Consider the following 14,267-nt stretch of genomic DNA (forward strand, 5'->3'; position numbering starts at 1 on the left):
TGATGATTTATAATTGGATTGATAAATTTTGGGTCAAGGAAGTGATGATTAATTTATGGTTAAGTCAAAAGTGAATTTAAGGGTTGATTAAGCAGTTGATTAAGAGTGTAATGAAATACTGATCATTAGAAGTGATAATTTATGATTGGGTACTTAATGTTTACATTCGTGGGTGGAAGATGAATCAATGTATCTTCTGGTAGGAAAGAACCCATTTTCTGATGAAAATGTTTAGTTGTTAAATAAGAACAGTGAAGTTTAAAATGTTGGAATTATTTTCTAAATTTAAGGAATATTAATGTGTAAGTTAAATTAAATATTAAAGTGTGTGAAAAGGGGTTATGTGAAAGGTGGTTTGAATGGTATGAGTAAAGAGCTCGTTTTGAGAAAATTGTGAAATGAAATTTATGGAGAACAAAGAAGTATGAATATAGAACACAGACTAATGATAAAAGTTTGTGTCTGTTAGTGTTCAAGATAGAAACTTATAGTTTGATGTGTTGGAAACAAGAAGTTCAGATATGAATAATATAAAATCATGGGTTTAGAATGCAAGAAATGCAAGATTATAAATCTAACGTGATGATTTTTTCAAAATCTAAAAAATTGAGGAAGAAATTTTGGCAAAATTATGAGCCTAATGCAATGGTCTTTTTTCTGTAAATAACAAGAAACTGAAGAGGAATGGCCTAAAAGTTAAAATTTTGACAAAGCTATGAGCCTAATGCAATGGTACCCCTAAAATAACGAGACAACTATTTAATATTCTAAGTGATGCTGGAGAAAGAGACATCCTGGTACTTAAGGTGTTTAAGAAATTAATTAGAGCTATCGCAAAGTGCTCCGACAACGAATTTTAATATCCATTTTCAAGAATAATCGGCGAATGTATCAAGAATTACGAAACGACGACTTAAAAGAACCCTTCAACTAATTACTAAAGAGAATTGCTTCTGTAAAACGAAAAGGAAATACAGCTAATCAAAATGGCGAGCTTAAACATTTCAAACCAAAACTTTTTTAAACGAATTAAAAGTTAAGGGAGTTTGAAAATGCATTCACCATTCGTGTACCGGAAGTGGAAGAATAGTTTTATCGAACTGCCGTTGGAATTTTGTGGTCCAGAAGGTTGGATAGATTAATCGTAAGGGTGAAATCGAAAGGGTTGCTGACGGAGGATGGGTCAGGATTGGTGTGCACGTAGAAGGAAACGTTCGAGCAGCGGTTGCTGCCCCTGTGGACCACGTGTTCATCCCTCAAGTAGGTTAGTGAGACGATGGGGTTGATTTTAATCCCGCGATGATAGCAATCGCAAGCTTTTTCGTGCTGCTTTAGAAAGAAATTGGATGGAAAGTTGAATCCCCTTCCCATGGAACTGATAAAAATAGTAGTCCTGCTATTTCAGTTACTAATTTAGCTATTAGTATCTAAGTAGTATTCAAACAATCACTATTGGAAGTATTATAGTTACTTATCGTTAGTGTTTGAGTTACTATTAGATACTAAATCAGGTCTAATTTAAGACAGACTTAACTTAATCATCGGTCATCACTCAAATACAATTTAAAATCTTTTCCTATCAAAACTTATTTTATCTTAATTAATTCCAAATTAAGGTAAACAATATCTCACCAAAATTTAGTCCTACTGAATTCAGTAATTAAAAAACCCTCCTATTAATTGTTAACGAAGAATAAATTTGTTCGGAGAATTTTGTGAGTTTCTGGATTTATTAAAAGAAAATTACCAACGAAATATCATGGAACCATGAACTTCAATCTAGTCTGTTCTTTCATTTAATTCTAAGAATCGCTTGTTGTTCCGTTCGCTCGGTTTCTTCATTTACCATCGCACACGACGTTTACGACGTACAATTTGCATATTAAGATAAATTAGAGTTTTGCGTTTCAACTGGATTAGCATTTCAGATTTTCAGACGACTTGAAGATTTTATATTAAGCTTCAGCGACCAACGTTTACTAGTAACATGATATTTATAAAACACTGACCAGAGAGAAACAAGATCATAAATATAAAAAGCTGAAAAATACTTAACAATTCATGACATGATGAAAGCAAGGTTTCAAATATAGCAATTTATCAATGAATAATCTGATTTGAACACATATCTTCTCTCGAAACCTTGAAATACTTTAACATTTCTTTCACCCGGTTTTTTAAACATTTCAATAGGAAATTAAATAATATAAAATGTATTAGACCAATAAATATTGTATGTGCTATTTATATTTTGTTTTCATCATAGAAATAAATTAATTTGACATAAGGAAAGATAAACAGGTTGTTATAATACACAGAGATAACAACTATTTTCAAACAAACATAAATCGTAGCCATTTCGTGACCAATTGGAACGTTCTTGTTAATAACATCACGTTGTTCTTTCTTTAAGATGCACGAAACGTGATAAATAGTTGAAGCTTAAACGGAAATGGGGCTGAAATTCTTCGTTTGCACATTAACACCTTTGTTTTATTAGCTCGATATTAATTTGCAAAATTGTTGCACGTGATTCCATTTAAGTATACTAATTAGTTCAATAGTATCAAGTATTACGCTCACATATTAATTACTATACCAGTATATTCTGCTGTAGTGTGAATACTAATTAGTGTGCACACTAGTCACAATTTTACTAGACTTATGATCCAATTCTCTTTATTACTAATATAGTAACATAGTAGTGGAGCATTTTATTACCTTATTATAAGGGTTTCAGAAATGATTAAGGAAATTTTCGTTTAGGGTGTATACTACTTTTTTATTATTTCCTTTGGCGAAACAGTGGTGTTAACTCTTGACATGCTTGCCTTGAAATTAATTAAGCAACGGGATTAATGAACACGAGAGTATTCTTGAATTCCTTTTTCATCTTGTTGCTGGCAACTATAACGAGATCTTGACAGCGTTACATTAATGAACGGAAAGAAGCTCAGAGATTTGTAAATCAACCATAAAAGAAGATTATTTATTTCATTTAACTTGAATTCCCTTTTTCCATTTAAATATATTGACTAACTTAGCAGTACGCACTATAATAGTTCGTATACTGTGAAATTAACGTTGTTTATTACGTTTCAATTGACATATTTCTGTGAATTTTGTCTGGAAAGTTGGAAAATTCCAGGAACGACAAACGATATTCTCGGAAGACTTGTTAAAAGTTGATGCTTTTGTCGAAAACTTCGGTGGGAATATTTCTGCTGAAATAGGAAGAAGAAAAGTCAATAAAAGAGACACTGTTGGTGGAAAAGTTCACATTCTTTGCTCTGTTGAAGTAGATTCGTGAAGTTCCGTACAATTTTCGTCTTATTTGCTCTTGAAATAGGAAGATTCTCAAACGAATCCCTCTCTCGTTTTTCCATCAAACGAGAAATAATTTCCAATTGTTAAACAGTTGATGCAAAAATGTTGCCGCATATTCACATTTGTATTTTTATAAAAATAATTATTTGTTGAAGTGCAATCTCATTGCACTGAAAATGTCGCGTTTGCAATCCCAGAAATGCGTCGATTCGACTCTAATTGATCGAAAATGGTGGTTGAGTGGTACTAAAATATCCGTCGACTAATCAAAAATTTAATTAATAGACCGCGAGCCGGCTATTAGTGATATTTCCTTGATTCCCGCCTCCCCCACTTCTCGTACAAGCCTTCTGGTTCACCCTATCCCCACCATTCGAGTCAAACTGATCGATGATGTGGCGTTGGAGGCTGGCTGGGCCAGTGACGTAATCGAGAACCTCCACCGTCGTGCTTTGACGTCACTGATGCCCTCAAATGCGCGTGGCCAGGTGCGTATCAGGGAATCTCTGCAGCGCCCCGCCCCTTTCGCCAGCCCCTTCGCAACCGTGTTTCGACCACTTAACCTCCGACCCTCGACTCGGCTCGTTTTTTTTTTTTCTTCCATCAGCCTTGTGCTGACTTCACTTATCCGAGACACGCTGTATCCGATTAGAAAAGCAAAGTGGCGGGGAATGATGACGTAGACAGAGTTTTTGTTATTTGTTCATTCGATCCTTGGGAAATTTCAAAGCGTGAAATTTATGTACTATTCATATTAAAATGCTGCAAATTAATCAAAAGGAATGAAAGTAGATGGATTCATCAACATTTGAATTTTAGTTTGCACTTTGGCGTGTTGAACGTATGCAGGTTAGAGGGAAGCGGCCATCTGCGCCATCTAGTAATTAGTTGAGGAACATTCAGTAACTGGCATGAAAGGAATGAAGAAATAGGGGAAAATTGGAACGAACTGCAGATGATTACCAATCTAGGAATTTTTTTAGATGTTTTTTCTTCGCTTGTGAAGGTTTCAGTATTTCATTACTTTAGTAATGGTGCTACACCTAGAACCACTGACGCAGAGAAATATCGAGGTACAATTCTCCATTAGGAGTAGCTCATGTTCGCATGTATTATTCATATAGAATGTATAGCTGTGCCATGTAAACATATAAATTGTGAAGAATGCACGCATTCAATTGCAGCTCGATAATTTTTCATTTCCTAAAATGGTCCTCCTCCAAAGCCTCAAGAAAGAAACATCGGCCCCCACGTCTGCTGTATCTAACTGTAGGGAGCTTCTTTATCGACACGATTGAAATTCCTGTTTTATCATCCGGTAATATCGAATCCTGCTGCACCGACAGAACATTAAATTCACGAGAAGTTTCTCAAGACCTCCGCTTATGGCGCTTCTCATTCCATCTTGAATAATACATACCACTTGGTTCAATATTTTTTGCACCCCTGCAATTTTTATTTGCTTCCAAAGCTCTTCAGTTTCTCCTCAGCTTTAATAATTTAACTTTCTGCCCATTTTTCATTCCATAAATATTCAAACCCCGACTTTAAAAAACTTCATAAATGCTTAAATTATTAATGAAAACATTTGTATTCTGGAAAGAATTGATCAGTTCTTCAGAAAATAGGTTATGTTGTATCTTACAGTAAGATTAAAAGGTACTTTTACGTTTTTGCATTTAAAGCGAGCATTCTAAAGGAATTTTTAATTCTTTCTCTCGTTATCTTACATTCCGTGCTTCATTTATAAACCAGTTAAGGGAAATTGCTACGCTGTTGAAATCAAAACGCAAGATTTATCGTTTTACGTGCAACGAATGTAGGTTAAGCCACCCTTCCCGCGCACCCGCCATGTTTATGGGGCACCATTGGATTCTGGGTAAACGGCAAGGATCATGAAGCAATAGCATACATTTGTCGTGTCATTAGAAACATCCAGCGACACATATGGCAATATGCTGAACCACGTAGTTTTCGGGAAATCGGCATATTGCGGAGTTTAAATTGGACAAGTTGTGGAAGTTTTAATACTGCCAAAAAATAGGGGGGGGGGGAGGGGGAGTTGGATTCAATATCATGGACAAAACTGACGACAGGAAGAAATCGCAATAATTTTTTAAAAATTTGGCGACAGATGTGGTGATTCTAATTTTTTTTTTTAATTCTTGGAACGATTTGAGTAATTATTTTTTAAAATTTGCTGCCACAGTAGAAAATCAATACAATCATCGAATTTTCTTGCGAAGAGTTTCCAATAGAAGTGAAACTTCTTTTAATACAAATTTCCAGTTTCGAAGTTTTCTTCGATCAAAGTCAAATTCCTTTCAATATTGAATTTCGATAAAAATTCAATTTCCTTCAACGGAAAATCAAGTTCTTTAACTGAAAGTCTTGGTAAACTTGGAGAATAAATTTGAAATATAAACTGCATTATAAAATTCAAACAGAATTAAAGTAAAATAGCTATAATTTATCACCGGATTTGATGTTGAGTGATTCAGTTACTTACTAAAGTTTGAAATTTATTTTTCATAGTAAATTTACTATACCACCATCATACTCAATCAATCCCCTAAAACACTTCCTGCTTTTACGAAAGACTCTGAAACACAAACAACAATAATTAAAAACCTCTTTCGAGGTTGATTATCATCTCCGATATGATTCTTATTAGTCATCATTAATTATTTATCGATCGAACATGCGTATACCTCGTTAACGATTAACAATCGATCAACTACATCGCAGTTGAAACAATAAGAAATATGATTAAGAAACAGCTGAAGAGGTTGGCTGAAAGATTAAAAGCAAAGAGAAACGATCAAGCATTAATGACGTTGATAGCGCGACACAATTTTCCCTCATTAAAATATTATTATTCAAGCAGTTGCTTCGGGGTGTTGTGTGTTGTGGGTGTCCGTACACGTAAAGGAATACACGACACGTGAAATAAAATGGTAACGGGATGATAATTCGTGACGTAAAGCTTGTATAATGAACGTAACATTTACACGAACGATCGTTCATTTGATTACTTATGTCCACGCATGAATATTTCATAAAAACAGAAGAACTATTACTTGAAAATGAGTATTAAACGTCACCTTCTATTGCTGTCTATACAATCGACGTTTAACCCTTGAACAACGGAGCCTGTGTCAGTGTTGACTGAAATTTACAGGAATATTAATTGGGGCCGTCTTGGGGCTCTCCCCATGGTCCGCCGTCTTGGGACCCTCTCCATGGTCCGCTGTCCGAGGGTTAACAACTAATTGCATGATTTCTTTTTATCTTAATTTTCCATTTGTATTAACCTTTGTGTTAAAAAGGCACCGGGTCAATTTTGACCCTGCCATATCTTGTTCATTAATAAATATAATAATAATAATCTATTCGTATTTTTCTGTTGCAGGTAAGTGGTTGTTCTACTCAACTTCCACCTAACGGACGTGAATATTGAGATGTTACGTAAGTCAGTTAAGTATACGTTGAAAGGATTTTGAAATGTTTGTATTTCTGCTTTGAAAGGTAGTTTACATAAGTGTCAATTACTGTCTACATATAGTTGGGCAGTTAGCTCAGTTTAACAGTTCTATATGATTTACATTCTAAAGATATTTCGATACCTTAACAAATATATTTAGAAGGATCACTAAATTGGGCGGGAACAGTATAGCTACGTTAAAATACATTTTTATACTGTGAAAAATATTTTTAGACCCAGTTAGAAATAATGAAAGTGGTTTTAAGATTCTATGTGTTGTAATGAAGAATTAATGAATTGGCCGGGAACGTTACGAGAACGCGGGTTCCTCGAACTGTTGATACGTTAATGGCGGCTCGCATTTAAAGCGCGCGAAGATATCGCAAGACAATCGATTTCTTTCCTTCTCGCTCTCGCTGACGGATTTTCAGCAGTTCCGCTTCAGCCGTTCTCTTAGTTTGTCCTCGGTACGAGAGCAGCTCGAAACGCAGATTGATCTACTTTCGTTTCGAAATCGAGCGGCCATTGTGATCGATGAATCGTAACGATTCACGTGAAATTTCTTATCGCTGATCCCTCCGACTTCTCGTTCGCATCTTGTTACGAAAGTGACTGGAATGGTTTATAAAAATTTATTTATCGCTAGATTTTATTTATTAACATTGATCGTGATGAAATTTCGATATTATTATCATTCGTGTTCCGTGTTATGATCTCGATCGTGTTGTGGAACGATGTTATCGTGTTGATATTTGGTATTAACAGAAAGTTAATTTCTCTGTGATAAATAAATAAATAAGGTGAAGGGAGAATCTTCGTCTCTGAAAATGTTGTGGTGCAAATGTTATCAACAATGGGAATTTCTGTGCTTAATTAATATAAATAATAACGCCTAATTAAATTGCAGAAGATATGATTAGAATATATAAAAATAATTGGGGGGAAGTGATAAATTGTTTAATTGTTGATGTGAGGGAAACTATGTGTTGATTCATTGTGAGGCTCATTGTGATATGTTGGTAATGAAAAATTTAATGACCCAGTTAATTAATTAAGTTTAAATAGAATAATTGTTCCTTGTTGAAATTGAATCCTTCTAGAAATTATTTAAAATTAAAAAAGGAATGATTTAAAAAGTATCGCTTTAAATGGAAAAATAGTATAAAGTTTTAAGGTTTTTTGAATTTCAATAATCACATCTCTGACGATTTTGCTTCCATCATTTTCAATTAGTGTTGTTTACAGTACGCGAAACCGTTGAGCATATCAAGTTCAATTACATCAACAAATTACACTGACCATCAAACCAATTAATGATCTTCTGATGAGCAGCGATTAACAAGAGTATTTGTAGTACTATTTTTCATTATACAACTATGTCTATTATCATTGGCCTGACCTGACCTATCTCAGAATTTTCCCCCAAATTGTGTGTCAATCATACTTCACTCCAGTTTGAATTATCTTAATTAAAAATTCATTCAAATTTTCCAATTTTTTCTTATAAATTATCTTCAGTAAATTAAATTTGAATTATTTTAAGTTATTGCTTGTAATGGTGTAACAATAAATTGACAAGATTATTCATCGGAAGCAGGAAACTTCTAGGAAGACGATAAGCGCCGCTTCCGCCGAGGAAACGAGCGTCGTTACGCTTGAGCGTGCAACAAGAGACGCGTGTGCTCGCGTCCGAGGTCGTGTCGCGACGCCTGGCGTCGCTGCGCTTAGTTCACCTCGATTCACGTGGTGGTGCACCTCGCGATTGCATTTTACCGCGACATTTTCCAAAATTTCTCAACAGATCCTTCACTTGCCACTTTTCATACCATCTGTTTTTTGTAATCCATAAAAGTGAACTTCAAGTACCTTTCTTGATTGGGACGTGAAATTGTGACATTCTTGTGACGTTAATCGCATTTGTTAATGACTTTTTTTATAAAAGTTACTCATTGTCACTTAAAGTGTCTTTAAAATTTTTAATTGTGATGTTCTTCTGATGCTCATTCATCAATTGTATTTAATGCCTAATTTTGATTCATTTATAAGTGATCGTCAGCGATTAAAATACTATCATGAATAAAATGAATTATTTGAAGTGTGTTCTGTGACTTCATGATTGATAAGTGATAGATAATTGAATTTTTAATAAATGTTAATAAATGAAGGAATGCTCAGATAATCTGATAAAGGGGTAAACGAATAATTGTCATAAAAATGAATCTTTTTAAGATTTTTCGAATTTATTGACGTCCATTTTCATTTTCGATTTTGATTAATGATAGGTGATAAAATAATACTTGATCATTAAAATTACTTTTAATTCCAATGAAAATACTTCCAATAAGGAAGCTTCCGTGTTTAAAACACTTAGTTAAAATTTAATTATCACAGTCTTGTGATCAGTTGCGTGCTCGTTTAATTGCAATTAGCACCTTTTTAAACGTAATTGTGTAAAATTTCACACGTGCTGTGAAATAATTAATTGAAACTAACGAGGTGTAAAGCTTGCAATTAAAATTAAAATTTCTAACGTGATTTTGAATTCTATTCAAATATCAATATAAATATTATATAATATTTAAAAAAAACCCCTTTCGAATATGAATCATCCTTTTCTTGTATTAAAATGATCCCTTTTTGTACTTGAACGAACAAAATGAAAAAGGGCCCTTTAAAAATCAACGGTTTTATCTCTTGGAGGTAGCCGCAACGAGATCGAAGATTCAAAATCAATAACCGGTGAATCCAGATATCGAACGATGATAGTCTTTCACGGTACGTGCATTGTTCCGTGAACCGAGTACTTGTTGAGCCCGTTCGTGGCCGGGAATTTCAATTCTCTTAATAGATTCCATCGATCGTGCCACGGGATCCTGTACTCTATTGAAAAATCCAGCCTCCCTTCACGGTTGACCATAGCCCCTCTGCATCGCAAATTAGGGGGTGAGACTGCTTTTTTAAGCAAATTTCGTTGGAGACTTTCAGTAGATTCTACAGAGGATAGTGGTACGTTGAAAAGTTTCAGAGAACTTGCTGGGGTTGCTAGAATATGGTAGTGAATATTTTTGAGCTGATTTTGAGGAAGAAAAGTTTTATGGCTCTTTTAGAATTCAGTTTTGTACAAGGTTTATTTCGGACATCGTTTTTCTTTGCATAATTCTGTTGTAATTTTTTAATAAGAAATTAATAAAACAAAAAATTTTAAATTTTAAACCATACATTTTCATTGTCTTGGATGTCTCTTAGGTACTCGGGTACCCGAATACCCTGAAAGTCACAGCTCTGCTTCAAAAATATACCAGAACTATTTGGTTATCACAAAGCACTCCTAAAAATTTCACATTCCCCCAAAAGCTCGTTTTTCAAACCATTCCCCACAGCGCATCTTGCGCTGCAAAGTAAAGAGAAGAAATGAATCTCTCTAAAGTCAGTATGAGTGCTTCACAAATATTAATAACTCGGAACCCGTGCAACGAGTAATTCTCTGGTCATACAAACGATTACGTCACTAGACTACGAGTTCCATAGGATCCCACAGACTGTCAATATTTAACGATCCAGTCGCCATCGTCTAACAAAGAGTCTGATCCTGGAACAGAGCGTGATTGGCCAAGGTGGAACGATTTCAATGGAACGATTTAATCAGACAAGAACGAGAATGTTGTTTGTTCGTGGAATGAAGGATGGTTTTGGAAAGAGATTACGTTTCCCCTTTTTCTTTCAGTGAAAATGTAAAAAAGTAGGTTGATGGGGGATGAATTTTTGCGATGAACTTTTCTCGTGCGGAGGATTACTGTAAGAATCGTTTAAATTTCAAGGAACGAATGGTAAAATGGTTTAAAAAGCGTCGAGTGAGTTGGTTTTGGAGATGGAGAAGGATTGAGGTTTAATTCTCAGAGCAAATGGGGAGAAACTAGTTGAAGAGGGTTGAGAAGTTCCCTGCTGCGACCAATTATTACTGTGAACTGCTTTCAGTTTCGGGGAGAAAAAGAAGGAAATAGAAATGATTCAGGTTTAGTTATTTAACGGAAGTTAGGGAATTAACCCTCAGACGGCGGACCATGGAGAGAGCCACAATGTCAATGTAATTTTGTGTTTGACAATAGTCCTTTAAAAATTATTCTTCAAATACATAAAACTCTCGTTTAAAAATGATGCATTTAACTTTTAGTTGTAATACCTAGCCTAACCCCTGATGTAGAGATAGTATAACCAATTCACATTAATGGCTCAAATTCAAATCTTCGATCAGTAGTTCTACTTTCTTTTCGACTTCCAGGAAGCAGGAAGATATACAAATTTGAAAGGCTGCAAATCGACTTTTAATAGGAACCACCTTACTCGTAGATGTCACATTAATAATAGCACAAGAGAAATGTCACGGGCGGTGACATTCCCATTGTGCCGGCCAATATACCAGAACGAGGCTGTTCCGCACGCATAAACGTCTCTGTGTAGTTCAATAATTCATCCGTGGCCCTTAGCTGGAAAATCGAACGAGTGGAAATATCGTCGAGTCGTGTTGCATTAATTTTTTCTCTCGACACATCGATAACCTTCCCGTTATGACCATTTTTATTGGTCTAAATTGTTCAAAAAAGATTAAAAAGTAGAAAGGACGATGAATGGGTTTGGCACACTCTGTCGCTATCGAACATAACCTCAAAATGGCTGACGGTTAGTCACATTTCCTATAACAAGAAATCAATAGTAGATTTTTCTCACACTGTAATTCATTTTGATTGATACAAACTGTAGAAATTAATAAGAAATCTGAAAATATAGAAAAGGAGGTAAGGTCGATACTTAACCTCAAAATGGTATCAAAATTTATTTAAAATTCGAAAGGGAACTTATAAGTAATCACTTTAAAGTTTAGAAAAATGTAAAAAACGCTGGCAAAAGTCGCTCAACCGAATCCTCAACTTTAAACAAAGAGGAAAATCGACTAAACGCGGTTGTCCTTCATGGTTTCCTGCGTTTTACAATAAAAAATAGGAATCTCGGGCACGGTTACGCGTTTCTGGTTAGCTGCTGCCTACAGCCGGAGAACAATAAATATTGTTCTGGAATAATATTGAACGGCTATTGTCCTAAATCCCGGGAATAATGGATCGTGTTGTCGTGTGTTATCTAGTTGTCGATGGTGTCTGCAGGACTAGGTGGCCTGGTTCTCTTAACTAAGTCGTTCTACCCTTGTTCCCTTGTTATACTTGTTTATTTATTACCCATTTTATTGAAAATATCGATAGAACTTAATTAACTTTCATCACTACGAACACTGTTCATCAACTGATTCTTTTCAATTTGCAATTAATAAAATGGAAATATATTTGGAAAAACAATCTCCAAGTGAACATAAAGAAAAAAGTGAGTGTCATTTAAATAATGAATGATCGGTATCTTGAAGAATGAGTTGAAAAGATGCAATGACCGAAGACGCGACGATGATCACCTTCTTGTTCCTCATCTGGATGATGGTCAGGTCGAAGGAGCCGCAGGATGAAAAGCAGGATACTAGAAGTGACTCTTTTAGCAAGGATAATCGGGAACGTGTCGATTCTAGGCGAAATTCGAAAGAAACTACGTCGATTGGTCTGCCTCACATCGACAGACGTCGTCATCGTCTTCGACGACACTCGCGTCGTTATTACGTCGATCGTAACAGGAGGTGAGTCAAGATATCGATTGCTAATTAAAGCTTCGAAGTTGATGGAAATTTTTTTGCCCAGGATAATTCTATTTCTTTGTTATTACACTTGGAAGTATAGAAGTACTGACGCCATCAAATGCGATCAGTTAGGTTCGTGATCACGACGCGAATGTATATCATCGTAAAAGTGTACCATGTTACAGTTCTACTCATGACTTACACGATTAAAAATTTTCCCGTCGAATTACTATCAACAGGATTCATTAAAATGATAACAAATAATAAGATTTTGCATTAACCCTATCTGATCCTTGTCTGACTAGTTGACTCTGGTGGTAGTATTATACTTATCAGACTAATGACAGTACCACTGTCCATTAGCTACTTGTTTCTCCACCTATGGGCACACTGCCCCCACAGTACCTGCCTGACTACCCAAGTCACTAGGCCTATTCTACTTGCCGGATCACTAACTCCTCCTCTATCCCTATACGTGCCTAATCACCCACAAACCCATTCCACCATCCATGGTACTACTGCCCTCATCCTATTAATATGACTGCCTATGAACCCTGTCATACTCGTATTGCTACCCATGGTGTCACTGTCCCTATTCCCTTATCCGCCTATCTGCGGTTCCACCATCCCCATATTACTTGTCTGACCACCAGCACTTCCGCTGTTCCCCTGTTACTTGTCTGACCACTTAGGGCGCCGCTGCGCATAATCTACCTGTCTAACTATCTGCGGTAGCTGGGGTCATAATCTACTTATCCGACTACCGACTGTCCTATTGCATAGTTATTTGTTTCCTAATTGCTTATCCTTCTTCTAAATTAAAAATTCTAAAATATCACTGTTGCATCGTTAATACTGTGATATCCTGCGAAGTATAATATATTAGACATGTAAGGCACAAGATTAACCTCGGCTCACGACTGCCCGTTTAATTACACCATAGGGAAAATCGAAATCGGGCATTGCTAATAAACAGAAGCCGCAATAATCTCCTCGTCGCGACACACCCTCGGTGAGCAGCTCCCTGGAACTGAACCAGGGTCGTGTAATACCCCTTTAAGATTATATCCAGCTGGGTTTATTAAATCCGATCTACTTGCTAGCCCTAATGCTAATGTAATCGATGTGCACCTTGCTCGAAGTACCGACCACACGACTGAAACCCATTAGCATCTGGAGGTCGAATTATTCTTCAGGGAAATTGCCTCCCTTTTCGCGAATACGTTGAACTTTCTAACCTAACCTAAAAATACACATTTTTAATACTCGATAGAAAATTCTGCTTATCATATTCATTTTCCACTTCACGCTGAATGAATTTCTTTTGGTTAAATGTTCAACAATGTGTTATGAAATGTGAAGATCTCAAATGTTTGATAATATGTTAATCCACCGGGCTGTTATCGAAACTGAAATCCCTAGTGGCATACTTATAGTGACTTTTATGCTGAAACGGGTATTATACTTTCAATTTTCCTTTCATGTTGAAAGGATGCGACTTTGAGTTGAACGTTACAGTTTGAATGAGAATAGGCGCGGTTCGCTGAAATGTCGAGGCCTCGGTATTTCATCCTTGAAAGGCACCGTTAAAAAGAAGACGTGGCGACGACTTTTACGCCTGAGATATCCGCGTTTGTAGGCTCGTAAATTCTTCCGCGTACGTACGTTCGACGAGCGTTTTTCCAGCAGCTAGTGCCGCATATCGCGCACAAGTACAAGAACGAGTTCTTGACACAAATCTGGCGACCCTGAAGAGCGCGTAGGTGATAAACACCCTTAACAACC

At 36.0% G+C, this 14,267-nt stretch overlaps 1 protein-coding gene across 9 annotated transcripts in view; it reads left to right on the forward strand.

The window, feature by feature from the left end:
• The window catches only part of LOC114871522 (cAMP-specific 3',5'-cyclic phosphodiesterase), a 167,586-nt gene that overhangs the window by 96,487 nt on the left and 56,832 nt on the right, over positions 1 to 14,267 (forward strand). Inside the window, exon 1 of one of the 9 annotated variants that reach the window (XM_029177522.2) lies at positions 726 to 1,264. The exons of 7 other annotated variants lie outside the window; for them this stretch is intronic. In XM_029177522.2, coding sequence (XP_029033355.1) covers positions 1,179 to 1,264 — 86 coding nt within the window. In that variant the 5' untranslated portion in view covers positions 726 to 1,178. Of the gene's footprint in view, positions 1 to 725; positions 1,265 to 11,981; positions 12,483 to 14,267 lie in introns of those variants that run through there. One more of the 9 variants, XM_029177517.2, reaches the window with a different exon arrangement.

Source organism: Osmia bicornis, chromosome 16, assembly GCF_907164935.1.
Source record: "Osmia bicornis bicornis chromosome 16, iOsmBic2.1, whole genome shotgun sequence".
In the NCBI taxonomy this organism is placed as follows: Eukaryota; Metazoa; Arthropoda; class Insecta; order Hymenoptera; family Megachilidae; genus Osmia; species Osmia bicornis.